This window comes from Diabrotica virgifera, chromosome 4 (assembly GCF_917563875.1).
Source record: "Diabrotica virgifera virgifera chromosome 4, PGI_DIABVI_V3a".
Taxonomy (NCBI): domain Eukaryota; kingdom Metazoa; phylum Arthropoda; class Insecta; order Coleoptera; family Chrysomelidae; genus Diabrotica; species Diabrotica virgifera.
The window spans coordinates 189,168,591-189,196,191 of NC_065446.1; the positions used below are offsets into that span (position 1 = coordinate 189,168,591).

General features: G+C 33.3%; 1 protein-coding gene across 1 annotated transcript in view; it reads right to left on the minus strand.

The window, feature by feature from the left end:
* Positions 1–3,495: 3,495 nt before the first annotated feature.
* The window catches only part of LOC126884038 (pentatricopeptide repeat-containing protein 2, mitochondrial-like), an 88,381-nt gene continuing 64,275 nt past the window's right edge, over positions 3,496–27,601 (minus strand). The window contains exons 4-7 of the mRNA XM_050649825.1: positions 21,063–21,257; positions 14,696–14,884; positions 10,010–10,228; positions 3,496–3,726 (exon numbers count right to left, since the gene is read on the minus strand). Coding sequence (XP_050505782.1) covers positions 3,556–3,726; positions 10,010–10,228; positions 14,696–14,884; positions 21,063–21,257 — 774 coding nt within the window. The 3' untranslated portion in view covers positions 3,496–3,555. The remainder of the gene's footprint in view (positions 3,727–10,009; positions 10,229–14,695; positions 14,885–21,062; positions 21,258–27,601) is intronic.

Consider the following 27,601-nt stretch of genomic DNA (forward strand, 5'->3'; position numbering starts at 1 on the left):
ACAATAGAACACGAAATGGAAAATGAAGAAATAAAGGAAGAACTAAACTTCACCGAATCGGAATTCACAAAAAAAGAAGTAAGTAAAGCAATACAACAGCTGAAAAGAGGGAAAGCAGCTGGAATAGATAACATTACCACAGAACTACTGAAAGCAGATAGAGAAACATCGGAAGAAATCCTGTATGTACTAATAAACAGAATATGGCAGGAGGAGAGAATACCTGATGATTGGAAAAAAGGTATAATTGTAAAGATACCCAAGAAGGGAGATCAAACGAATTGCAACAATTGGAGAGCATTAACACTACTTTCTACAGTGAGTAAAGTCATGACAAGGATGATACTAGAAAGAATGAAAGAAACTATAGACCAGTTGTTAAGACCAAACCAAGCGGGCTTCAGAAGTAATAAAGCATGCACAGAGCATATTAACACATTAAGAAACATTGTAGAACAAACAATAGAATGGCAGAGCAAAATCTATATAAATTTCATTGACTTTAGACAAGCCTTTGACAAATCTTGCACAATGGGAAACTCACAGAACCAATCAACATAGACAGTGGAGTCAGACAGGGGTGTATTCTATCTCCAACCATATTTCTGATCTTAATTGACTGGGTCATGAAGAAGGCAACGAAAAATAAAACAGGAATTAGATGGAATGCTTTCGGTCAGCTTGAAGATATAGACTTTGCAGATGATATATGTCTGGTGTCCGAAAAAAGACAACATATGCAGAAAAAAAACAGAAAAGGTGACAAAAGAAGCAAGAAAAATAGGACTAGAGATTAACACAAGAAAAACCAAACTTATGAAGATAAATACGGAAAGAGAAATGGGTATATTCATTGAAGGAGAAGAAGTAGAAAATGTACAGAAGTTTTGCTATCTGGGAAGCATAATTGACGCTAGCGGTGGAATAGAAGAGGAAATTAATGGAAGGATAACTAAAGCCCAAAATGCGTTCTATATGCTGAAGAAAACATGGGAGTCCAATAGATTAACAACCAAAACCAAAATCAGGATATTTAATACAAATGTAAAGAGTATTTTGCTATATGCAGCAGAAACTTGGAAAATAGAGAAAAAGATTATACAAAAGGTTCAAACATTTGTAAATAGATGCCTTAGACGAATATTGCAAATATATTGGCCAAATCGGATAAGTAACAAGGAACTTTGGAGAAAAACTAATCAAGAGCCGATAGCCAAAACGATAAACAGACGCAAATGGAAGTTTATTGGACACACATTAAGGAAAAATGAAGATGATATAACCAAACAAGCCCTGGATTACCAACCAACTGGAAAAAGAAAACAAGGCAGACCAATGACATCCTGGAAAAGAAATATTACCAGAGAGCTAGAAGACAATGGGTTAACATGGAAAGAAGTGAAAGCCCTGGCCAGAAACAGAGATGAATGGAGGGGGACTGTAGAGGCCCTATGTTCCAAATGGAATCAAGAGGAGTAAAGTAAGTAAGTAGTTTGTACATTGTTGTATGTCTTGTTTTTGTAGACAGGTACTAATATACTGCTTCTACATTCGTCTGGCATTTGTCCAACTTCCATAATTCTATTAAATAGCCCTGCTAGCCAATTTGTTCCTGTCTCTCCCAATGCTCTCCATACTTCCCCAGGAATATTATCCGGTCCGACTGCTTTTCAAATTCTTCATTTAATAAACTGCCAAAATACTTTCTCCATCTCTTTTTGACATCCTTTTCGTGAATTAGTATTTTATTATTTTCATCTCGGATACATCTAATCTGATTAAAATCTCTTGCTTTCTTTGCTCTCTGTTTAACTATTTTATATATCTTTGCTTCACCTTCCCTGGTATCAAGTTGATCGTATAGGTTTGAATACGCTTCTGCTTTAGCTTTTGCTACTGCTACTTTCGCTTCCTTTTTGGCGACCATATAGTTTTGAAGATCTATGTCCGATCTGGTTTCTTGCCAGTTTTTATATAAAGCAGTTTTAAAAATGATTGATAAAATAATGGCATTGAAATTGATACTTAAAAAAGTGTTGTAAGGAGTAAAGAATCCGTGGCTAGTTACTAAAGACTCTGAAGATAGAGCAATATATGTAAGATTTAACATAGAGCTAACAGATTGAGAGCAAAAAAGAAAATGAAAATGGAACGAAAAATGTGATATCATCTAGGAGGAACAATAGTTTCACAGACGTGGAAAACCATAAAAAATCGGAGAAAGAAAGAAAATATTCTTCTTCTTAAAGTTATATCTCCTATTGGAGGTTGGATATCATAATGGCTATGAGGCTATGGTCACGTTGTTGGCTGCTGTTCTGAACAGTTGTAAGGAAGAGACATGTAAAATATACAAAGAAAATATAGAAACATGGAATTAATAAGTAGTAAAGAATGGGAAATACACTACAAATCCTTATTAATAGAGAAGATAAGTCAATTTAAAGGAGGAAGAGGCGAAATCAGATTAATAGTAGTGAAGAAAATAACGGTAGATCGAACGAAGTGATATTAACAGATATAAAAAATGGCATTTTACTGGAAATATTAGCAGATTTCTTTATTGACTTTGATTAAGGATGATAACATCCCATCACACTGGAGCCTATCTTAAATAAGATCGATCTACAAAATAGATGACAGAAAGATTTGTGGGAACTACAGACGAACGAAATCCAACATCGTCTTGTACAACGAAGTTAAGTAAATTACCATAAGTAATTAATTTCAAATGTGCCTTAACCCCTTCGGTACGGTGATGCACCCGTGTGCATCATGCTTGACTGTCCGTTCAGTACGGTGATGCACATGGGTGCATTATGAGTTTTCATTCGCCATAAGGCGGTGACACCATCTTCATCATATTTCAGGTATTTTTGTTCCGTCCGAATTACCTTATTTAAATCTAAAAGTGGGGAAACCACGCCCAAAAGTGGGTGACGTCAAGAAGGAGATTAGATTTAGTTAATTTGATTGATGATAAGGTTGTTTGGATGTTTGACTGATGGGATTGTGTGGGAGGTGAAGTTACTGTGCTGCTGTTTACAACTTACCTTACTATCCCTTGCAAAATAATTCGGATGGAATTTCCCAGATTAGGAGACTGGGACAATATCAAGCAAAAAATAATCTGGTGAATTCCATCCGAATTATCTTGTTTATCTTTTTTACTAATTTTTGTTTAAAATAGTATTTTATGGATAAAATTTAATTTAACTCACATACTATGTAGAATAATAAATTTAATAAAAATAGTTTTATTTCTAAAATTAGTGGTATTATTACATTAACTTTAATTAGTTGTAGTGTGATACTGTAATTTAACCGACCGCGCGAAGCCGCTCGGTAAACGGTCGAATCCGTATAAAGGAGCCGACTTGCCGAATGACGGTCCGGCACGAAGGGGTTAATAACCTAATAAATACTTTAGTTTCTACAAAAATTAATTTTTAAATTAACATTCACATTCATCGCCGTCTTAAAATCAAACAAGTATTTAACATGTACTTATTCCTTTAATAGAAAATTACAATATCCTATAATATACTATTCTATTCACACTAATTCGTTTAAACCAGGCCTCTGCTGATACGTGAAAGACTTCTTTTTGGTATATGTCCTCTGTGTGTTCTGCGGTTGTCTGAATCTCGGTTGAAATTTATTTTGCCTTCTTTCGGAGATCACTGCTGGTGGCTGAATTTCCTGACATAACTGTTCATCCATAGTCTAAAAAAATATGTAAGTATTAATATGTTGCAAGCAAAGAGTTTCTTATTATCGATTTTAGCCACGTACCACGCAGTCAGTTTAAAAAAAAACTGAAAAATTGAGAAAACATTTTTATCCTGGTTATTATTATTATCCTGAACGTAATTACATTTAAAAATTTATTAGATAAAGCAACCGAGCATGCTGGATTCCGCAAAGGATCTTCTTCTTGATGTGCCTATCCGTGACGAATGTTGGCGATCATCATGGCAATGCTCACCTTATCTGCAGCAACGCGGAAAAGCTGCACAGATGTTGTGTTGAACCAGGTTCTGAGGTTCTTTAACCAGGATGTTCTTCTTCTTCCTGGACCTCGCTTTCCAAATATTTTTCCTTGCAGGATGGCTTGTAGGAGGGCATATCTGGATTCATTTTGCATAATGTGTCCAAAGTATTCCAACTTTCGAGATTTGATGGTGGTCAGTACCTCTCGGTTTTTCCTAGTTCTGTACGTTAGAATTGAAAGGGCGGTAGTCCATTTTTACAGTAAATGGAGATATGCAGCCGATAATACACTTAAAGGTGTTATCTTTCGAATGGTGGTTAATAGGTGGCTGTGCAGGCAATATTACTAAAATTGCAAGTCGGATGTCCACTGTGAAATTTGTGGCAAAAAGCCCTATGCGGTACACCAGTCTTTTTTGCATGGCACACTGATTGTTAAAAAGACGGTAGTCCAATCTCTATGGACAGCCGCCTGTCAGCTATGTAAAAATTGATGTTATAAGCTAATGTTTTTGCATGGTTTGAAAGACAATTGAAATCAATCAATCAATCAATTGAAAAAAGCTAAAGAAGTAGGTCCCTCGTGCAATAGATTATGTAGGTTTAAATGTACTACTAATATACAGGATAATGTTAGAATGCAAATATTTAATAGTTTCTGGAAAAGCCAGACAGACTGGGACCATAGAAGACAATTTATTGCACAAGCAGTTGATATGGGTACTGTTAGCAGACGACGTCCAAGAAATGACAATCAAAAGGACCGAAGAGATACACTTACACTCTCCTCTCAAACAAATCTAAAACAAGGGTGTGCAAGTCTTTTTTTAACTACGCTTGCCATCTCTGAGAAAATAGTCAGAAATTCAATAAAGAAGAAAATTAATGATGCAGCTGGGTTGGTAATCAGTCACCATGTACCTAACCACCAAATTCCACAAGAGGCAAAACAGCTGGTTATGTAAGACATAAATTGTTTTCCAAAAATTGAAAGTCATTACTCTCGCAATAGGTCTGGAAGAGAATATTTAAATCCAGAATTAAACGTAACAATAATGTACAAATTATATTTAGAGTGGATTAATGAGAAGGAGTATGCAAAAGAACTTGTCATAAAATAAAGTATATATAGGGAAATTTTTTCTACTGAATTCAATCTTCATTTCAAGCCCCCTAACGTTGATACATGTGACACCTGTGGCAGTTTTGAAAATAAGCGAAAAGAGACAGATCCTAATGTTGAAGATATTTTAAAGAAAAAAGCAGAATATTTAAATGACGCAAATAACAGATACAAGTTAAAGAGGCAGGATAAGATAAGATGCAAGCAGAATTTAAAAGAAGTCGTAGCAATGATGGATTCGCAAAAATGCCTCCCTACACCTACGTTAACTAATGGAAAATCGTTTTATTTAAAGCAGTTATGGACATTTAATTTTACCGTCTATAATGATAGTACTGTCAAAGGTTCATGCTTCATGTGGGACGAGTCTATTGCAAAGAGACGAAAATGTGGTTAAAAAATTTACCTTCTACAACAGAAGAGGTAACATTTTGGTTAGACAATTGGTCTGGACAAAACCGAATTTTTTTAATTTTGTATGTATATGTGGACTGTCCAGAACACCTTAGTAGTTAGAATTCATCATAAATATTTACTCAAGGGGCATACACACAACGAAGCAGACACAATACATGCACTAATTGAGAGGAGGAAGAAAAGACTGCCTACTACGAATATTTCTGTACATCATGAATGGGCCCAGTTTATAAGAACCTGCAGTTCGTTAAAACCACTTATTGTTTATGAGATGAAAACAAGTGACTTTTTTAACTTTGAAAAAATGGGCAAAGAATCGACAAGCCCATTTGTGGATCGGAAACGGAACACAGACAATAAACCCTTTCTATCCTCTAAAATTGTGCACTTAAAAGTCGAAAGAGACCACCGGCATTATGTTTTATAAAACATTTTCCCAGGAAAATTTTAAAACTGTCAATTTTAAAAGGAAAATGAGAAGTTCTCTCGATGGTCTCCTACCAAAGACATTGGACCAAAAAAATAATGAAAATTCAATTCCAATTGATAGTTCAAAATATAACCACCTAATGGAATTGCTAGAATGGGTACCTTCTATTTACTATTCCTACTATAAATCTTTAAAAACAACAAAAAATAAAGTTGTCGTAAACGAAAACAATTCTTCATGTTCCGAAGATGATTAAATGCTTTTCAATTTAAGTTTTATATTATTTTTGTAATGTTCTGTAAAGTTCTGATTTTAACGTTCTTTTCCTAATAAAATCCTGCCAAAAGGGCGGCTGTCCTGTTTTTTTATTGATATAGTACCACAGAACAAAAAAGGCTGTAGTCCTAAATTATTTATTATTTCAATACAAAACAACTTAACGCCGATTATATTACTGTAAAATAAAATACAAAGCATGCTTTACCACTTTTCTTTAAATCATAAAGCTGCAACATCATTTGATAATTTTAAAGGCATTTAAAATTATGGTGTACAAATTAAGAGCACTAATTTTGATCTACTGCAAAACAAACTGAAAGTGACTTCCGCCCTTTCAATTCTAACGTACAGAATTCTTCTAAGGACCTCCTCATTTGTGACCCGATCAGTCCATGAGATTTTAAGAATTCTCCGATATAGCCACATCTCAAATGCTTCTAACTTTCGGCACATATCCTCGTTCAAGGTCCATGATTTAACACCATAAAAAAGGACAGAGAAGACGTAACATCTCAACATCCTTACTTTTATACCAAGAGAAAGGTTGTGGCTCTTGAAAAACGCGCCCATACGGTTGAAGATTGATCTAGCTTTTCCGATGCGCGCTCTTATCTCTTGGTTATTGGTCCATTCTTCATTTATTATGGTGCCGAGGTAGTTGTAGTGCCTCACTCTTTCTACAGGGGTTTGGTTGATATAGAGTTGACCTTCTGTTATCTTTTTCTTGTTGACGATCATAAGCTTTGTTTTCTTTACGTTTATATTGAGTCCATATTGTTGACTATAATACGTGATTTTGTTCATGAGGACTTCTTGGTCTTCTAGGTTGTCCGCAAATACTATGGTGTCATCTGCATACCTGATGTTATTTAGCCGCTACCCGTTTAGTAGAATACCTTTTTCAGTTTCGTGCAAAGCTTCGATAAATATACTTTCAGAGTAAAGATTGAAAATTAGGGGTGACAAAATGCAGCCCTGCCTCACTCCACGCATGATTTTCACATATTCGGTGTGTTCACCATCAACTCTGAGGTTTGCAGTCTGATTCCAGTAAAGGTTTCTAGTTATTTTCAGATCATGTGTTGTACTCGATCAAACGCCTTCTCGTAATCAACCAGACATGCGTATACGTCGCAATTGACGTCTTTGCATCTAAGAATAGAAAGTGGAATAAGACTTGTATTGAAAACCAAGCCTCTCTCGTACCAACAGCATTTATGAACCCGAACTGGTTGGGCGAAATTTGACTTTCACATAGCTTGTAAATTCTCGTATGTATTACTTTTAGGAACAATTTTAGGAGATGACTCATCAGGCTTATCGTACGGTATTCTTCGCATTTTTTGGCTCCTGGTTTTTTGGAAGTGTAATAAACTCAGACTTCAGCCATTTTGTTGGTATTTCTCCAGAGTTGTATATGTTGTTGAATATCTTTGTGATTATTTCTATTGATTCGTTGTCCATCAGTTTAATTAATTCTTCTTGTATATTATCGGGCTTTGCCATCTTTTAGCTGTGTTATGGCAGAAGAAGCTTCCTGCTGTAATATTCTTGGTTTATCATTTACCTCTTCTTCTAACTCAAAGGTGTTATCTCTTTGGTCTTCAAATAGTTTTTCTAGATATTCTTTCCAAGTTCTAATTTGACTCTGTTTGTCTAAGATGATGTTTCCATCAGAATCAGTTAGATTTCCTCACTGTGTCTGTCTTAGTCCACCTGTGAGTTCTTTAACTTTCCTATGTACATTATGACTATCGTACTTTGACTGTAAAGTCTCAACTTCTTGGCATCTCTCCATTGCTTCTTTTTCTTTCGGTTCTCTAATTTTCCTTCTTATTGATATATTGATTGTTATATGTTGTGTCGGGGTCATTTGGCATTTCCTCTTTCGTCCATTAGTTTCAGGATCTCATCTGTCACCCATGATTTCTTCTTGGTTAATTTATCTGCCTTTAAGTGTTTATCCTTTACATTTTGAACTATTTCGGTCATCTGTTTGATCATTTGTTCTTTGTTCGATTCGTCTCTAATTGCAGTCACCTTCTCGTTTAACGTGGCTTGGGCCCTTATTTTCGTGTCAGGGTCTTTTAGCATCCGTAGGTCGTATGATTATGATTTCTTTTTCTCAGATTTCTTTTATTTTGAGTTTGACGCGAAATACTTCCACCAGTGGAACGTGGTCCGTCTCTAAGTCTGCTCCAGGATAAGTCTTGACAGATGTAAAGCTGTTTCGGAATCTTTTGTTTACTAAAATGTAATCTATTTGATTTCTAATAACCCTCCCGTGTTTATCTTAAGGGGATTACCATGTGTACAGCTTTCGAGGTGGTAATTGGAAGAATGTGTTGGTGACAACGAGTTCTGAGTCTTCTGCGAATTTTTCTAGGAGGTTTCCTCTGTCGTTTCTGACTCCAAGTCCATGTGCGCCGATGTGCAACAGAGCATGCTGGATTCCGCAAAGGATACAGTACAATAATTATTAATCATCTTCAATAAATACGCACAAAAATCACGGAATATAAAATTCCAACCCATTTGACATTTGTTGACTTTAATGAAGCTTTCGAATGCATAGAACAATGGGCAATCTCTCATACATTAGATAACGCCAGGATAGACTCCCGATATAAAAAGCTCTTAAGAAAAATTTTAAAGTTAAAATAACTGAAAACTTAGACACTCATGCAATATTGATAAGGAGAGGAGTCAGACAAGGAGACACGATATCGCGAATGTTATTTACACTTGCTTTGGAGGATGTTTAAAAAATAGAATGGGAACAAAAAGTATTAACATTGATGGACTCTACTTAAATCACTTGCGATTGGACCTACTTCGGCATTTCCTTAAAATCTAATAGGTAACTATTGCCAAATATCGAGGAGGACTCTTTTCTTTGGCTCACCCTGTATAAATTTGCATTCGTTGTGAAATCTGGTGAAAATACATTAATTTTTACTTCATTAGATAGTTTATTTGAATTTTAATTACCCTGCTCGAAACGCTCAAATTAATGAATTTTTACCATTTTTTCAGGCCTGTAACTCCTATAAGACGTAAGTCTGCAACTCCAAATTTTTACTCCTTATTTTACTTGCTAGAGGCTAACATTCACCCAAATTTCAAAATTTTTCATCCGTGCCCATCAGAGATATAAGGGGCCAATCTTTGAGATTTTTCATAAAATTACATTTTTGAGTTTTTTTTTGAAAAAATTTACTCAAGTCTCAAAGCTCAAATTTTTTTTATTTAAAGTATGTACGTATGTCTTTTCCAGAAAAAAATTACAAACCATTATCGGCTTGCCTTATGCTTTTAAAAAATGCTAAAAATGGAATTTTATCAGTTTACCTTTTCAGACTTTGAGGTTCATTTAAGGCCTTAAGGTTAGTTTGAAATTAAATAATTCTATCGGCCGTTTTTTTAGAACATACTTTTCTAAAAAGTTTGGTTTTTGATTTATTGTTATAGGACAAACCTCAGTGAAAATATTGGCTAAAGAGCGAAGCCATGTTTCCATACGCTTTAACAAAAATGGCCGTCATCGGCAAGATAAATTTTTTAAAAATAAAATGAATGCAAGTTTGTACTCTCCATAGACTGAAGTTTAAAATGTAGAAAAATAAAAAATATTAAAAATAGTCAAGCAACCACCTTTGGACCACTTGGCTTGGATTGACCCAAACGTAGTCATATAAACGTAGTAAAAGAATCATATTTTAAAAAGTTTAAACGTAAAGTGATTAAAATAAACAAGATCTACTAACCTGTTCGACAATATGGCCTTGTTTCTGAAGTAACTGTTCGATTCTGTTAAATTCCACTGCATATTCTGGATTGTCAAGTGCTGTAACAGCTTCTTGAACTTTCTCTAACGTATCTTTATTAAAAGTGTGCTTCTGAGTCCCCGGTGTGTCTTCGCTCAATACGCTTTTCATTATTGGAATGGCATTTTCAACCCTACCCACAGAGGCCAAACACGCGACCTTAAAAAAGAAAACGTTAAATTATACAAATTAAACAAAGAAATCTATTCATATCTATTCATATATTAGTCAATATAGTCCATATAAGTACATAATGGAAATGTCTATCATATACTAGAACTAGATTAATTTTGCATTATTTAACAGTATGGTTTACTTTCTTTCTCGGTCGTTTACTTTCGTAAGGTCTCCAGTGTTTACGAAAGTAAACGACCGAGAGGAAGACCACAAATGAGATGGGTTGATGATATTAAAAGAGTAGTCGTAGTCCAAGTAATAAAGCTTAAAATAGGACAAAACCTCGCAATTTTTACAGAATGGATCGATTTGCTTGAAAATTTGAGAATAAGTAGTGGATAATTCAAGGATCAAAATCTATTAGTCTAAGAGCTAGTGAACCCTCCGACTAACGGTCGTCCTGTAAGGCTAGAAATTTTTCTAGTGATAATTCATAGCACGCCAAGGCTAAAAACCATGACCTGGCAGGCCTCAGTGGTGCACGTGTATCTACCAGGTGAATCGAAAAGTGCAAATTTAGGGGGTAAAATAAACTTTCTCCTGTAAGGTTTAAATTTAAGTATGTGTTTGAGTAAGTAATTCAGAAGAAATGTGTACAATGACAGGCGATTCTGAAGAGCATAAGACCTTGCCAGGCGAGGGAAAAGATTAGGGGTTTTTCCTAAAATTATTCTTTTTGCATCGAACAAATTTTTTTTAGGTTTTTTGAATCATTTCAAACAGAAAACGTCTTTTGTGTTTTTCTCTTAAGTTAATAGTTTTTGTTATATGAGCGATTGAAAATTTTGAAAATTGAGAAATCGGCCATTTTTAACCCTAAATCGGACATTTATCTAAAAATTTCAATGTTGCCAAGGTACGTAGATATTCTTTAAACATTGATTGATGAAATCCCGAAGAGTTTTTTGCAATAAAATATCGAAAACCCCTTTGTTTTTTTAATTGCTAATCAAGCGTGTGCGACACTGTAGTATAAGTGAGGACGTTTGAGTTTGCATAAATTCATTATCTCGAGAATGGGCAAATTTCAAGAGAAATCCTCAGACAGGTCGATTTTTATTTTTAAATTAGGACTTTTTAGCATATATATAATACTAGTGACGTCATCCATCTGAGCGTGATGACGTAATAGATGATTTTTTTAAATGAGAGTAGGGGTTGTGTGATAGCTCATTTGAAAAGTTATTGAATTTTCTATTCACTAATATAAACATTGACATAATTATTTATACAGCGTGTACAAAAATTTGTTTTTATTAAATTAACTTTGATTAAATTTGACAAATAGAAGAAAAATTTTTTTTGTACACCCTGTATAAATAATTACGTTAATGTTTATATTACTGAATAGAGAATTAAATAACCTTTCAAATGAGCTATCACACAACCCCTACTCTTATTTAAAAAAAATCATCGATTACGTCATCACGCCCAGATGGATGACGTCACCAGTATTATATATATGCCAAAAAGTCCTAATTCAAAAATAAAAATCGACCTGTCTGAGGATTTCTCTTGAAATTTGCCCATTCTCGAGATAATGAATTTATGCAAACTCAAACGTCCTCACTTATACTACAGTGTCGCACACGCTTGATTAGCAATTAAAAAAACAAAGGGGTTTTCGATATTTTATTGCAAAAAACTCTTCGGGATTTCATCAATCAATGTTTAAAGAATATCTACGTACCTTGGCAACATTGAAATTTTTAGATAAATGTCCGATTTAGGGTTAAAAATGGCCGATTTCTCAATTTTCAAAATTTTCAATCGCTCATATAACAAAAACTATTAACTTAAGAGAAAAATCACAAAAGACGTTTTCTGTTTGAAATGATTCAAAAAACCTAAAAAAAATTTGTTCGATGCAAAAAGAATAATTTTAGGAAAAACCCATAATCTTTCCCCTCGCCTGGCAAGGTCTTATGCTCTTCAGAATCGCCTGGCATTGTACACATTTCTTCTAAATGACTTACTCAAACACATACTTAAATTTAAACCTTACAGGAGAAAGTTTATTTTACCCCCTAAATTTGCACTTTTCGATTCACCTGGTAGATACACGTGCACCACTGAGGCCTGCCAGGTCATGGTTTTTAGCCTTGGTGTGCTATGAATTATCACTAGAAAAATTTTTAGCCTTACAGGACGACCGTTAGTCGGAGGGTTCACTAGCTCTTAGACTATATATGATGCCGATAGGCGCTTTTACCATGAGGGTGGTTGCCACCCCATCTCGGAGGGTGGAAATTTTTTTATTTTATTTTGACCGCAAAAGTTGGTAAAAACATTTATTCTAAGCAAAAAACGTTCTATACATTTTTTTGGTAAAATTAATAGTTTTCGATTTATTCGCTATCGAAAGTTGTTAATATTATATCGAAAAAATCAATGTTTTTAATAAGTTTTCTGCTAATAACTCCAAAAGTTGTCGTTTTATCAAAACAACTTTACTTAACAAAAATGTACCTTTTAAAAAAATAAACAAAACCTTTTTTTAATATTCTTTAAGACCAATAGCAATCGAGCCACACTTTATGATAGCTCGATCATATCACTTTTCAGCTATATCACTTTTTCAGCGAAAAAGTGATCAGAAGCAACCTCCTAATCACCACCCTAATTAAAATTAGTCATTGACCTTATTTGGTCTTCTTTATTTATGAATTATTAATAGGTTCTAGAAGTTTGACCGGCTTAGAATGATTAGTTTAAAAAAAATGGAGTTTAAAGCGAATGACGAATTTTTGTAGTTTGGAAAAAAATGGCCCTATCTTCAGAATAGAAAGATTAGCATCAGAAATGCGAAAAAAAAGAATGTGTGTGTACTTTGTACGTAAGAAGTTATACTTCTATTATATGATTTCTTAAAAATAAATTTACTTTAAACAGTTTGTTTTAATTTTTTTTAACACCATACTAATTTTGTGCTTACCGCTTTCCAAAAAATAAAAAAAAGTATAGGATTGCTCCGGATTCTAACTCAAGACCTCTCGATCTCTGGCCGAATGCTATACCAAATACGCTACAACGACTGTGTCTGTATCGGTTCGGATGTACCTAATGACAATTCACGGTAACAAACAGGCAAGGTGAAGTATAATAAATATAGAATAAAATGTTTTAATAATACTCATCTTACTCCTGAGGAAGACAAATCCAAAGACACAAAAATTATAATAAACATATTTACTAAAAACACTAATATATTCTTTTCACACCTTTTCTTGCACTGATATATTTATACATAACTTGAAAGAGAGCAACTAAACGCCATACTGTATGTGTGCTCATGCGCGCAGTATTATGAAATTTTACTCTCAATCGCGCCTAAAGACGTATAACTTCAAAACTGTTTAAATATGAAATTGTAGCTTATTTAATTCCCAAGAACCTGGTTTGCAAATTTTCTTCTAAGGCATAAATTGAATGAGCTATTGATAATTAAAACTTGTAATAACATGGAAAAATACTTAATATCAATAGGCTTATAGATCTTGTAAAATACTACAAAATTCTTTTTTTACCAAAGTTTCTTAGATAAAAAATAAAAAGTTACGGTTAAAAAATCAATATATTTTTTTGAAAAAAAAAGGAGAAATCCAATTGGAAGCATAATAATATATGTTAGCGGTGGTTTTAGTCATTTGCCTTATTCATTCTTCTTTATTTATGTATTATTAATAAATTTTAGAAGTTTGACTGGCTTAGAGCGATTACTTTTTAAAAAACTGGAGTTAAAAGCGAATAACGAATTTTTGTAGTTTGGTAAAAAATGCCATTTTCTTCAGAATAAAAGATTAGCATTAGAGATACGAAAGAATATTTAAATATACAATTGTAGATTATTTAATTCCCAAGAACTTGTTTTGAAAAAATTGAGTGAATCGTAAATGAGTATTATCGAAAAACATTGATTTTTTCGATTTAAAACTAACACTTTCGCTAGTGAATAAATCGAAAACTATTAGTTTTATCAAAAAAATGTATAGAACATTTTTTGCTTACAATGAATGTTTTTATCAACTTTTGCTGTCAAAATATAATAAAATATTTCCACCCCCGGGATGGGGTGACAACCACCTCCATGGTAAATGTGCATTTCGGCATTATATAGATCTTAATCATTGGACCAGCCACTACTTATTCAAAAATTTTCAAGCAAATCGATCCATTCTGTAAAAATTGCGAGGTGAAAAGCTTCGGTTCCTGGACTATCGGAACAAATTGGAGATATGTTGCTCAGGATAGAGACCGATAGAAGGAGTTGTTGGGAGAGGACTATGTCCAAACGTGGACGATAGAAGGCTAAGAAGAAGAAAATACAGTAGGGTGCAAATAAAAGAAATACATTCGTTATTTCGTAAGTCGGCGACTTAAAGGAAAAAACCTGAAACAGGTCGATTTTTACTTTTAAATTACGCAGATTAAAATAAAAAAAGGGCTTACCTTTAAATTTCTTACAGTGGTATAATTTTGATTTTTCGCTGATGTGAGTATTTCTAAAGCTATTCCTGGATTTCCCTGATTATATGCTATACCTGCGCAAAAAGTACATGCCCGTCTCATAGGGAAATGGCCAATGTCTTTCAGGTCTTGCCACAACTTTAATGCGTACTCCAAGCTTTCTTTGGAATTCTAAAAAATAGTCACCTATTAGCTTCAGAACAATATTAGTCACTTTTTCTGTTTATTTTTATATAATAAAACACAACAAAGTAGATCAAAAGAGCAACAAAATACATTTTTTCTATTCTCATACTACACTTGAGAGCAAAATAATCGACTCACTTGCTGAAGTGTACACGTTGGAAATCTCGAATTTCCGAAATCTGTTGTACCATTCGAGTGATTTTTTTAGTATGTTACAGCATTATTATTTAAGACAATCGATGTAATGTTATTGTTGCTAGACAGGTAAAGGTCATTTTATACCGGGTGTAACAATCATACGGTGTTTTTTTCTTAAAGTTCGGAACACCCTCTGTATTATTCTATTATTCTAGCATATATTATAAAATATTTTAATTAGAACTCAATTGTAGCCTTAGGCTTTCTTAACATCATGGTTTTTATTCATTCGCTTATGTTCGATAATAAAAGAGATATGTACTTTTATACTACAAATAGTACTATGCTATTTGGTCTTGATCAATATCATTCCAAATCTCGAGAGCTACTGTTTCTACCTCTTGTAAGGTTCTAGGAGGTGGCAAACGCTGTCGTAGTCTTCTGCCAATTATGTCCCACAAATTTTCGATCAGGTTAAGAGCTGGACTATGCGATGACCAATGCAAAGTCCAAAGGTTTACCTGTTGTAAATATTCGGTTACAGTTCGTGAACGTGGTCTTGCATTATCGTGCATTAAGATCTTCGCTATGTAAGATCACCATTTGAACACACTCATCACAGGTCAAATTCCTTGTAGCGCGTTCCATTTCCACCAAACAACAAAAAAAAAGTACGGACTTAATTGAAACTTTAAAATCTACTTATTTTCACAACAAACCAGACACTTTTTGACTGCCAACTATTTGACATCCATTAAATTGTTAATTTCTCATAGCCTACTTTAGACTTGTTTATTAAACTAAGCAGAAAATGAGGATTTATTGTTGAAAAACATCGCTAGTTGTTAACGTACCTAACTTTTTTATTATCGAACATAAGCAAATGAATCAAAAAAGAAAATGTTAATAAAGCCTAAGGCTACAATTCAATTTTAATTTAAATATTTTTATATGCTAGAATATTCCACAGGGTGTTCCGAACTTTAAAAAAAAACACAGTATGATTGTTGCACCCGGTATAAAATGACCTTTACTTGTCTAGCAACAATAATATTACATCGATTTTCTTAAACAATCAGGCTATAACACAATAAAAATCAGTGAAATCGGACAACACGTTTAGGAAATTTGAGACTTATAACGTGTACAATTTAGCAAGTGAGTCGATTATTTTGCTCTCAAGTGTATAATATATCAATTATGATTTCACTACCTGTATCATAATGAACTTCATTATGATACAGATTTTCATTACGATTCAGATTTTTAACCCATAGAATCGCGATATGGCATTCGCGATAAAGGTGGCACACGCGCAGTGACCAATGGCGAGTCAAATACATACGCTTTGACAGTTCTCAAGATGTAAACAAACTGACAAACTCTTAATCTGTTTGCGTTACAAAATTAATAAATTTGAATATATTTTTGTTGTGAATGATCATAGAAAAAATCGTGTATACAACTTGCATTTAATTATCATTATGAAGCTCGTATTCTATACGAAACTCGCCGCTAGGCGGCTCGTTTCGTATCCCTCATACTCGCTTCATAATGACCATCATTAAATGGTCGTTGCATAATATACTACATATTACAAAACAGTAAAAATCGAAATAAATACACACACTGGCAAAATTAACGGAACACCTTAAAAATGGGACATGTTAGATGTCTCGAATTTCCTAAACCTGTTGTCCGATTTGGGTGAGTTTTTAGTTTAAAAAAGCATGAAATCCTTTATAAAAGGTATATTTGTTAAAATCCCTATGTAGGGCTACATCACAAAACAAACAGAACTAGTTTTCAATCGGTTGACCGATAAATCATCAGTGTTTTCCTAAAAAGTGTATAACCTGATAAAATGATGCAAAGTATTTAAAACTTTGACTACGATTTTAAAAGTTATAGGTTATACTCACTTGAATCTTACATGCTAACCACCAAAGCAAAAGATTTGGGTAAAAACCCTTTAAAATTAATCCGTTATAGGAAGATAAAAAAATTATGTGGATTTACATATGGATGTTTAAAATATCCAATGTTTCACGCTCGAGGTACCATTAAGCTAAATTTGACTTGTTCACATCATGGCTGTGTGGAAGCAAGTGGCTTTGATGGCGCAAATTCTTAATGGTGACATGACAGAAATGACAGTTCCACAGGAAGTTCTCTGTTGGTTTTGTGATATTTATTGTAAAGTTTGTTAAATTATTAACAATAATAACAGTCGCTCCCACTATGGTAAATAATCTGTTAAAATGAAAATGAACTTGATGTAAAAGTTTGAATATTTGTAATGAAAGAGATAGGCAAACCACATTACCCGTTAGAACGAAAACTTAATAAACGTTATCAAGCCCTCTTATGTGGGCATCTAGGGCTTAGAAAAGCAATTTTATGTTGATATCAAGTTATCGATTTTATTCGAATGATTGGAAGTTGTTATAGTATGTGGAAGTACCATAAAATATCACAATGGGGGAGACAGACATGTAGAAATGTCTCATAATCTGGAAGGGATGTATAAGACAAGCTCAGATTCATGCGACTATTTCCCAAGATCCCTGCAGGCTACCCAATCAGAACTCTAACGGTTCGACAAAACAGACTGTCATATGACATAGTTAACCATAGGAGAGAGGGTTGAGTGTTAGAGGTTTATGAGATTATAATGGAAATGTGACATGAACGGGACCCAGAAAGAGTAGTGAGACAATTAAATTTAGTTATAATGTGAATAGATGGGGTGAAGATAGTCATAGAAAAATTATGGATGAAAATTTAGAGATGGAGATGTATTTAGGTGATGATAGCAAATGTTAGTTTGTATGTGTATCATTGGATATATGATAATGGTTAATGGGTAGAGATGAATAAGGAAAGAAAATAATTATGGATTGTGCCAAATCAACTATAGATGTGACTGTAGGAAAGTAATGGAAGTATAAAGAGGTGTAAGTAATATTGTAATTAAGAAAGAAGTTAAGAAAATAGTTGTCGATGAAGTGGGTGGAAGTCCCGGGTGAACGAAACATGGCAGTTGACACAATTTGGACTTTTTTGTTTTTCTTTGACTATTTCTAGGTCCTCGTACAAGTCCAACTTTAAGAAGTCTCTCTGTGGGATGTTGTGTAGAAGAGAGACGTCATCTGGGATATTCAGAGTATGATTTTTCTCTTTAAGATGTTATGAGGAGGTAGAAATGCTCTCTCTTTTAGTGTGTTCAAGAGAGCGAAAAGCAAATGATCTACAAGTTCTTCATATGTAAGTGTTCTGACTGTGATGCCAATTACATTACAATCATTACGGCACAGTAAATTTGAATTACTCCTCCTGGTTTAAAAAAGAGGTAGTGTGACGTTCCATCACTTATCTAAGTAATTATTAATGGGAACGCCTTACTTAATTATGGTTAAAATTATTTTTCTTGTAATTAAAACAAGCCGTTCGCACAAAATCCTCTGGATGACGTCATACCTAGGTGCTGTGGCATCACTGATAGATTTTTGAAGTTGGTATTGACGCCGGTCGCCAGCTGTCATCAAGTCGAACGGAGCAAGGAGGTTCATTGTTCTCTGCGAAGTGCCAAGAAGGGCGGTGTAAGTTCTTACAATAGGTGATTGAGAAAATTATATTTTAGCCGCATGGTTCAATTATTACTGTATTGCCAGTTATTTTATTAAGTTTGTGTTTGAATCAAAGTGACGGAATATGATGAAACTGTAAGAAGAAGGATTTTGCACCGGTATGTTTTTTATATGTACTAGTTTTTCATTATGGCGTCCTAGTTTTGGCCATTGTAATATTATTTTCATTATGGATTGAATTTAAATCAAGTCATCGATTGGCTTTTATGTAGAATATTGCAGTGTCTATAATGTATCCAGAAAATATCTCTAAGAATATACTTAATATGTGGTTATGTTCATCAAAATTTTCCAGTTCTGAAAACCTATTGAAAATTATATCATTACTTCCTGAAACTTATTAAATTTTACTTTATAGACTTCATAATTCTTTTCCCATATCTAGTATGTTCATATATTTTCACAGTACCTATTTCTTTATACAATACATATACAACTTCTTTTGGAAAAAAAAACCATATTATTTGTTAAAATAACAAAAATATCACATTCTACATTTAAATTGTAAGTTTTCTTGTCTATTCTAATCAAGGTCATATGTGTTAAAACTCTTATCACAACCTATGGTTAAAATAGGTAATCATTTTTTTTTTGGTCAATGAAAGGTCGAGTTTTTGTAGTCTTCTCTTCTAAAAACCTTTCCTCGTCAACTTCTCTCTTTTACTTCTTTTTATAACAGGTTTTATTGGAAATAAACTGGGAATGTTTTTGGTTTTAGCCCTTCGGGAGAAATCTCAAACGACGTATGAACTTATAAAGACCCACAACACCACGGGTAGGCACTTCCAGGGTTCAATCGACAAAGGGACAGGTCTGGAGGATATACAGCCTCCCATTTGATCTTCTTTATTTTGGTTCTTTTTCCTGCAACCCTCAGAGGGGCAGTTTCAGTAACGGTTGGACCGTTACACCACGTTGGTGTTAGCTTCGTACCCCGGACTTGGGTATTAGACATCAAGGAACATTGGAACTTGTGAAAAGGGGTTTGTTTTGGGGACATTTATTCGTAACGGTTAAAGACATACTGTTTTTTTTTTTAATTTTTCAGGACATTTAGCATACTTATACTTTCATAATTTAATTATACATATATTTTTTCTTTACTCCAAAAACATAAGTATATTGTAATTTATCATAGCCATACCTAAAGTTGATAGTGTTCCCCAAATTTACATAATTCCTTGGTAGAAGTTTCGAGCTCGAATATTCTTCCCACATATATGTTCTTTACCCTTGGTTTGTATTAATTTTAGACTTGTTCCCATGTAAATTAAATATATAATTGTCTCAATTCTCTAACTTTAAAATCGTTTAACTTGCTTTTATAATTTTTCAATTTTTATTAGTTTTTTTGCAAATATTATTTAACTTTAACGTATCAATCATTTCCTTTTTATATTAACTTTGAATCAATCCCTAGTACCTAGCTCCTCAGGAAGGTACTAGTTTTACTTGTTATTATTATTAAGAACCACTAGTCATAAAAGGGTTTTTGTTCCCAGTACTACGTTGGTTCATTTAGGGACTTGTTACCCGTCAACTCATTGAGAGTTGTATAAAAATATTATTTATATTAGGTATTTTTATTATTATATTATCAGGTAGTATTGAATTAGGCTGTACGTATTTTATTCGTACTATTATTTGGTGAAGGGTTGTCATTTAACCTAGATGTAAGTTGAGGGTATGCTTCCTAGGAAAGCTACTCTAATAATAATTTAATAGGTAATTATATTTATATCACTATAGGTAATTATTTCTCATTGTCATTTTAGAGTTACATAGTTTCACTTGTCATAACAGAGGTTGTCAATAATCTAGATAGTTATATTTAATAAATATTTATTTCTTTTTGTATACCAATTATTTTTTTTTCCCATTTTTGAATTTAATATATTTAATAGTTAACAGCAGTGTAAGATACCTGGAAGTTTGGTCTATCCCAACTTCTGGCGCCCATAATTCAGTCTATTGTATTTATCTCCTATATTCTTCTATTTTTATTATATTATTACATTTATTTAATCTATTTTCTCAGCATATATTCTTATCTTAATATTTCCCTTCTTAGTTATCATCACTATCTACTTTGATCTACTGTTCTTCGACAGGCATGCAAACGAGCCTTATCCATCCTTGAGTGTCAAGTTGTTCTCTTGCATCTCTTGCTAGCCAATTCTATTTAGTTTGCCTCTGTCTCTCCATACTTCTATTATCAGTTCATCACCCTTCCTTCACTCATTTCATCTTATCCTTTTCGTTGAACAAATACTACTGCAAAGTAGTAGTTTTGTTACAGTAGGTATAGAATTTTAAAATGTACCTTATGGCAAAAATACTTAATTTACAATAATTACTCTAAAACTAACACTTACTAATTTGTAACAGGCAGCCATAGCAAGAACAACAACATTTCGTGGATACTTCATACCTTCCATTTGTTTATCTTTGATAAAATCTGCGCAGTCGAGAATTTCTTGATACATCTGGTTTTCGTACAGAAGGTCTAGGAGTATTTGATATGAAATAATTTGATCAAAAAATCCTGATAGCTCATCTGATTTGAAGCACTAGAACACAATATGTTTGATTAAATATATTGAAATTGTATACTATTTTTATTTCATTTATCAACGGTTACAACCATTTACAAAAAAAAAGACATTAAAATACCAATTACAATAAAGAGGTGCAAAAAATACAAATTACAATTCAGGACAATTTATCATTATTCAATCCATCATTAAGTTCTTAAAATGTTTAAATACAAACAAAAAATCTAATATCTCTCTACGAGAAGACAAAGAACAGTAATCAGTTAACAAAAGCATACTTGTGTAAGAATAAGGAATGGAAAGCTTGAAAGAACAATACATGAGAAACCTACGCTGAACTCTCTCAAGTATTTCAGTATGAACCATAGTGTATTATGAACAAACAACTAACAGAGCAGAACTCTAGATGTGACCTAACCAGAGAATTAAACAGCAACTTCAATGTCTGCAGGTTATTAAAATCAGATGATTGTCTTTTAACAAATCCAAGCTGTTTCAGTACTTTAGCAGAGATATATTATATTCTACATGTTCACCAAAAGATAAATCACACTGAAATATAACACCAAGATCTTTATAAGTATACTAAATTCCAATAAGCGATGCAGTGCATGTAAACAACGATTTAAGTTGTTAAAGATGTTCAAAATTTATCTACTCGTTCCATAATAACAGTATATTATTAAAAACACTTCTTCTCTTTTCTCGATTATTAGTGTTTATTGTATAATACTATATAAATTATTGTAATTACTGAATACATAGATAGTGAAAACTATTCCTATTAATTAAATTAATGAATAATTTACGCATTTATACAAGTAACTGTTATCTAAAAATATTCAAAAACCAACATAAATAGTCATCTCGTTCGTTGCTGATGACGACATCGCTGTCAACTGTCAACTTATGTTTACATCTACTGCATAGCTTATGTGATTTTAGTATAGATGTTATAGTCAAAGCCCGAATTTCAGGCACTCCTAGGTTTGACTAGGCAATCCTCAGGTCTGACTGACGGTCTTAGTCAAAGCCCGAAATAAATTACAGTTTTGGCCTTTGACTAGTAAAACCTAGGAGAGACTAAGTTGTTCAGCCAAAGGTCAAAATTTAATTTTATGAAATCGGGGTTTGACTAATGACTAGTCAAACCCCGATCAGCTATTAAAATGTAATTTGTCAGGTGAGGTTTAATAAAACGTAACTTTTTAATTTTAATGTTTATTATTTTTATATTGTCGTAATTAAAATAAAAAAAATTGTGTTTATTTTCACATGTTGAGGCATTATGGCATTTAGAGTTGCACAATACCTACGTTATATCTTTTACACTTCCTTAATTTTGAAGAGCATTTTTTTATTGCAGTAGCGTTTTATAAAGCTTTGTCCTCCAAATTTAGTATCTTTTGTTCTTTTAGAGACGGCTTAATATCTGGAACATCTTCGAAATTAACAAAATTCTCTTTGCATTCTCTTATTTGATTTCTTGAAAAAAGTATGTTTATTGTCCGTATTTCGTACCAGCTCTATACAGGGTGTCCAGAAACTCTACCGACAAACGAAGGCAGGAGATTCCTCAGATAATTTTAAGACAATTTAACCCAATTCACCTAGTTCGAAAATGCTTATGAAGGGAGCTAGAGCTCTTTGAAGATGGCGTCATGAAATTAGTTTTTCTTAAATACCTCCAGAAGGCTTCTATTTAGAAAAACGAAAATTGGTATGCATATTTACTTTTCAGAGATGAATCGATTCCATCGATTGCAAATTTCTAGTACCGGTCATAGGCGTCCGTTTTGGGTAGAGCAACGGGTATTTTATCGTATAACTTTTTTGTCCTTAACTTTTATGCATTTTTGACACCGGATTATTAAATTGTGAGGTATTCTAGTACTAAAAGGTACTCTTGCTTTAAGTCGGTAGGATGCACCGTTTTCTAGAAAAATCGATTTGAAAGTTTTTCGTTTTTGGAATTTGAAAAAAAAATTGAAAGAAGTTTTCAACAAAAAACGAAGTATTTTACCAACATAAAGTAAGAGTAACTTTTAGTACTCGAATACCTCAGAATTTAATAATCTAGTGGCAAAAATGCTCGAAAATTCAAGACAAAAACATTATGTTATAAAATAACTGTTGACCTACCCAAAACGGACGCCTATGACCAGTGCTAGAAATTCGCAATTAATGAAATCGATTTATCTCTGGAATATAAATAAATGTACCAGTTTTCGTCTTTCTAAACAGTTTTCTTTTGAAATTTTTTTTTGTAATTCAGAAAGTGAAAAATTTTCAAATCGATTTTTTTAGAAAACGGTGTGTCCTACCGATTTAAAGCAAGAGTACCTTTTAGTACTAGACTACTTCACAATTTAATAATCCAGTGTCAGAAATGCATAAAAGTTAAAGATAAAAAAGTTATGCGATAAAATAACAGTTGCCCTACCCAAAACGGACGCCTATGATCGGTACTAGAAATTTGCAATGTATGGATTAGATTTATATCTTGAAGATAAATACGCGTACCAATTTTTGTTTTTTTAAATAGAAGCGTTCTGGAGGTATTCAAGAAAAACTAATTACAAGACGCCATCTTCAAAGAGCTCTAGCTCCCTTAAGAAGCATTTTCGGACTAAGTGAATTGGGTTAAATTATCTTAAATTTACCTGAGGAATCTCCTGTCTTCGTTTGTCGGTAGAGTTTCTGGACACCCTGTATAAACCGTCAATTGTTTTATCTTGTATGACACCCAAAATATTTTGAGCATCTCCTTTGGATCTATCAAAGCTGGGGATAGGTATTTTTATTAATTTTATTTTAGCACAAAAAGATGGAGTGGGAATGTCATCGTCAACTGTAAAAGAAGATATTTCAATCGGAGAAAAAACTAAGGATCACCATAATACTAACGAAGCCCCAGGACCGTCGTCACTAGGAGAAGAAGAAAATTGTCAAACAATTCAGATTACTTCTTCAGATGTGATTTGTTGTATTTGCCAAAAAGAGAGCTCTGATGCACATACGTGCATAATTTGTAATCAGGTGTTGCGTAAATGTTGTGTGCGCTGACAGCACACTTGGTGCATACTATAAAGGTTTTGAAAGAAAAGTTACATACATGCCTTGTGCACAGACAGCAAAGATTAAAATAAATAAAGGAAAGGCGATTGAAGGTCGTCATGCTCAGCCTAGTTCTATCAAACAATTAAGTGAAAAAAATTCATCCAATTTCGATCGGAAAAACAGTAACAATACCTACCCCAGCTTTGATAGAGCCAAAGGAGTTGCTCGAAATATTTTGGGTATCATAAAAGATAAAACAATTGACGGTTTATACAGTTGGTACGAAATACGGACAATAAACACACTTTTTTCAAGAAATCAAATAAGTGAATGCAAAGAGAATTTTCTTAATTTCGAAGATGTTCCAGACGTTAAACTCTCTCTAAAAGAAATTAGTACAAAAGATTCTAAATTTGGAGGACAAGGCTTTATAAAATGCTACTGTAATGTAAGAAATGCTCTTAAAAATGATGTAAGTGTAAAAAAGGTCTAACGTATTGTGCAACTCTAAATGCCATAATGCCTCAACATGTGAGATTATACACTATTTTTTTTTTATTTTAATTACGAGAATGTAAAAATAATAAGCATTAAAATTAAAAAATTACGTTTTATTAAACCTAATCTAACAGATTACGACATTTTAATAGCTGATCGGGGTTTGACTAGTCAAACCCCGATTTCATAAAATTAAATTTCGACCTTTGCCTGACCAACTTAGTCTCTCCTAGGTTTGACTAGTCAAAGGCCGAAACTATAATTTATTTCGGGCTTTGACTAAGACCGTCAGTCAGACCTGAGGATTGCCTAGTCAAACCTAGGAGTGCCTGAAATTCGGGCTTTGACTATAACATAGATACTTTTTGTATATGAGTGCCGAGTAACATATAGTTTTGCAAAAAGATAGAACATTACATTTAGAGGGATTCAAATTTAATTTGTGATAAGAGCAAAAGTCCTCCAAACATGTTAATGCATCTGGGAATCGAACACAGACAGATGACTTCTCAATGATTCTAAACAATTTTATATCATCAGCATACATTAGTAATTATTATTATTACATTTATCTTTCTGCATCGGTGTAAAGGTAATGTAAACGTCTTTTTTAAACGGAATGGGACGTTTCGATGCCGCCGGTTCATCGCCGGCCGTTTCGATGCCGCCGGTTCATCGCCAGTCCATTTAATCGCCGTCATATCTCGCATTTCCTAGAATTCCTAATTAATACTAAAAATAACTAATAATTGTAACTGTCGAAAATTCGGAAATATATCAGATAGCGATTAATTGACTGGCGATGAATCGGCCGGCATTGGCATCGAACTGGCGGCATCGAAACGGCGGCGATGAAACGTCCTAGACCCTTTTTAAAACATATACATATATTTAATTGTAAAAAAATTATCTGATACGATTAGTGAATCAAAACGCTTTTGGTTCTATCAAACCATTATCAGTGAGTCTCGATTATAAGGTATGTAGTCACATAAAAAACCTTTGTTTTGCATATTAAAACTTAGATTAAATTAAAAAGTAATGGCATGTAATGTCGATGACTGAAGAATTAACAAATAAATAAAAATAAAAGCCAAGCAAAGCTGAAATAATAGCAAAATATTGAAAAATATACAACGGGAGAAAAATCAATAAGTGACTCAAAATTCTGCAGATTTTTGTTTCTATGAATCAAGAGCCAATTTTATTCAAAATAAATATATTCATTTATTTCACATTTATCAAAAACAGAATAGAAGATTAGTCCAAGAAATGAAGATTAAAATAGGACAAAATTTCGCAATTTTTACAGAATGGACCAATTTCTACGAAAATTTAGAATAAGTTCACCTTACTCTCTACTTCAAAATCTATATTGTGCCGACGGGCGCTTTTTATTTTTTAATGGTAAAAACTACCGCTTATTATTGCCAAAATCTATAAAAAAAAAAGGTTCTTCTTTCTTCTTCTTCTTATAATAGGCCTCTTGGCCTGTTCCTTGCCGATTTTGAACTTGTATTCGTAGCTGTGATGTTGACTGCCAGCTATCTCGCCACCTTTTAAAGGGTCTTCCTATTGGTCCCTTGCCTGTTGGCTTCGAATCCCTGGCTATACGGGCTATTCTCTCGCTGTCCATTCTCGTCACATGCTGATTCCACTCTCGTCGTCTCTGTCTTCCCCACCGTACTATATCTTGTATGTTACAGAGATCTCTTATTTTTATAAAAAAAGGTAGAAGGAGTGAAATTTGTTCAGATGCATTAAGTAATTATAATCTAATACTTTAGCTATAATTATTGACTATTTCAACCCTTTAAAAGTTCATTTTTAAAAGTAAAAACTACCCCTAATTGCTCAATTTTGCTGAAAATTGCTCAAAAAAGCTTAAGGAGGGTAAAATTTGGATCGAATGATTTACAATAATGGTTTGATATTCTTAATAAAATTTCTGAGTATATCCACCCTTAAAAATTTATTTGTTAAGGGTGAAAACTACCCCTCATTTCGAACTCTACAAAAAAGTTTATACTTAAACAATGAAATTTAATTAAGATGAATTAAATAATGATTTTTTGGTGATCTAAGTATAATTTTTAAATATTTTAACCCTTTGAAAAGTCATAAATAGTTAAACAAGAGCTGTAAATTTTATTACACCAACAATTGTGCCACAAGAAAACAGTTTCAGAACCTTGCATACTCTGGAGTGTATATGTATTGTCAGTAATTGATTGGCATGGTATAAATTATTATAATAGTAACTTTTTGTTTTAGTTCTGTCCTCTAACAAGTAGAGAAGTCCAATCTACACACACCGTTCAATCATTTGATACCCTAAATACCTTAAACACATTATAAATAAGTACATACTTATAATTAAACCATTAAAATCGGCAAAGAAAATCAAATAGCCGAAATAAAAAGACGCATACAATTGTCTTGGGTAGCTTTCGGCAAGTCAAGCTTTATCTTGAAGAATAAAGATATACCAATGTGTCTAAAACGTAAAGTTTATGACAAATGTGTCTTGCCTGTAACTACATATGGACTGGAGACCATGACCTTTACAAAGAAAACCTTAGAGCAGCTCAGTACAACCCAAAGAGCGATGGAGAGGGCCATGCTACGGATTAGTTTGAGAGACAGAATTCGAAATATCGACATTCGTGAAAGAACATTCGTCGGACATGTTGCCCGAGATAATCCCGAAAAATGGACACAGAGACTAACAAACTGGAGACCAAGAGAGAACAGGGGAGGAGTAGGCAGTAAACAAGTCGCGAGCAAGCAGTGGACGAGAA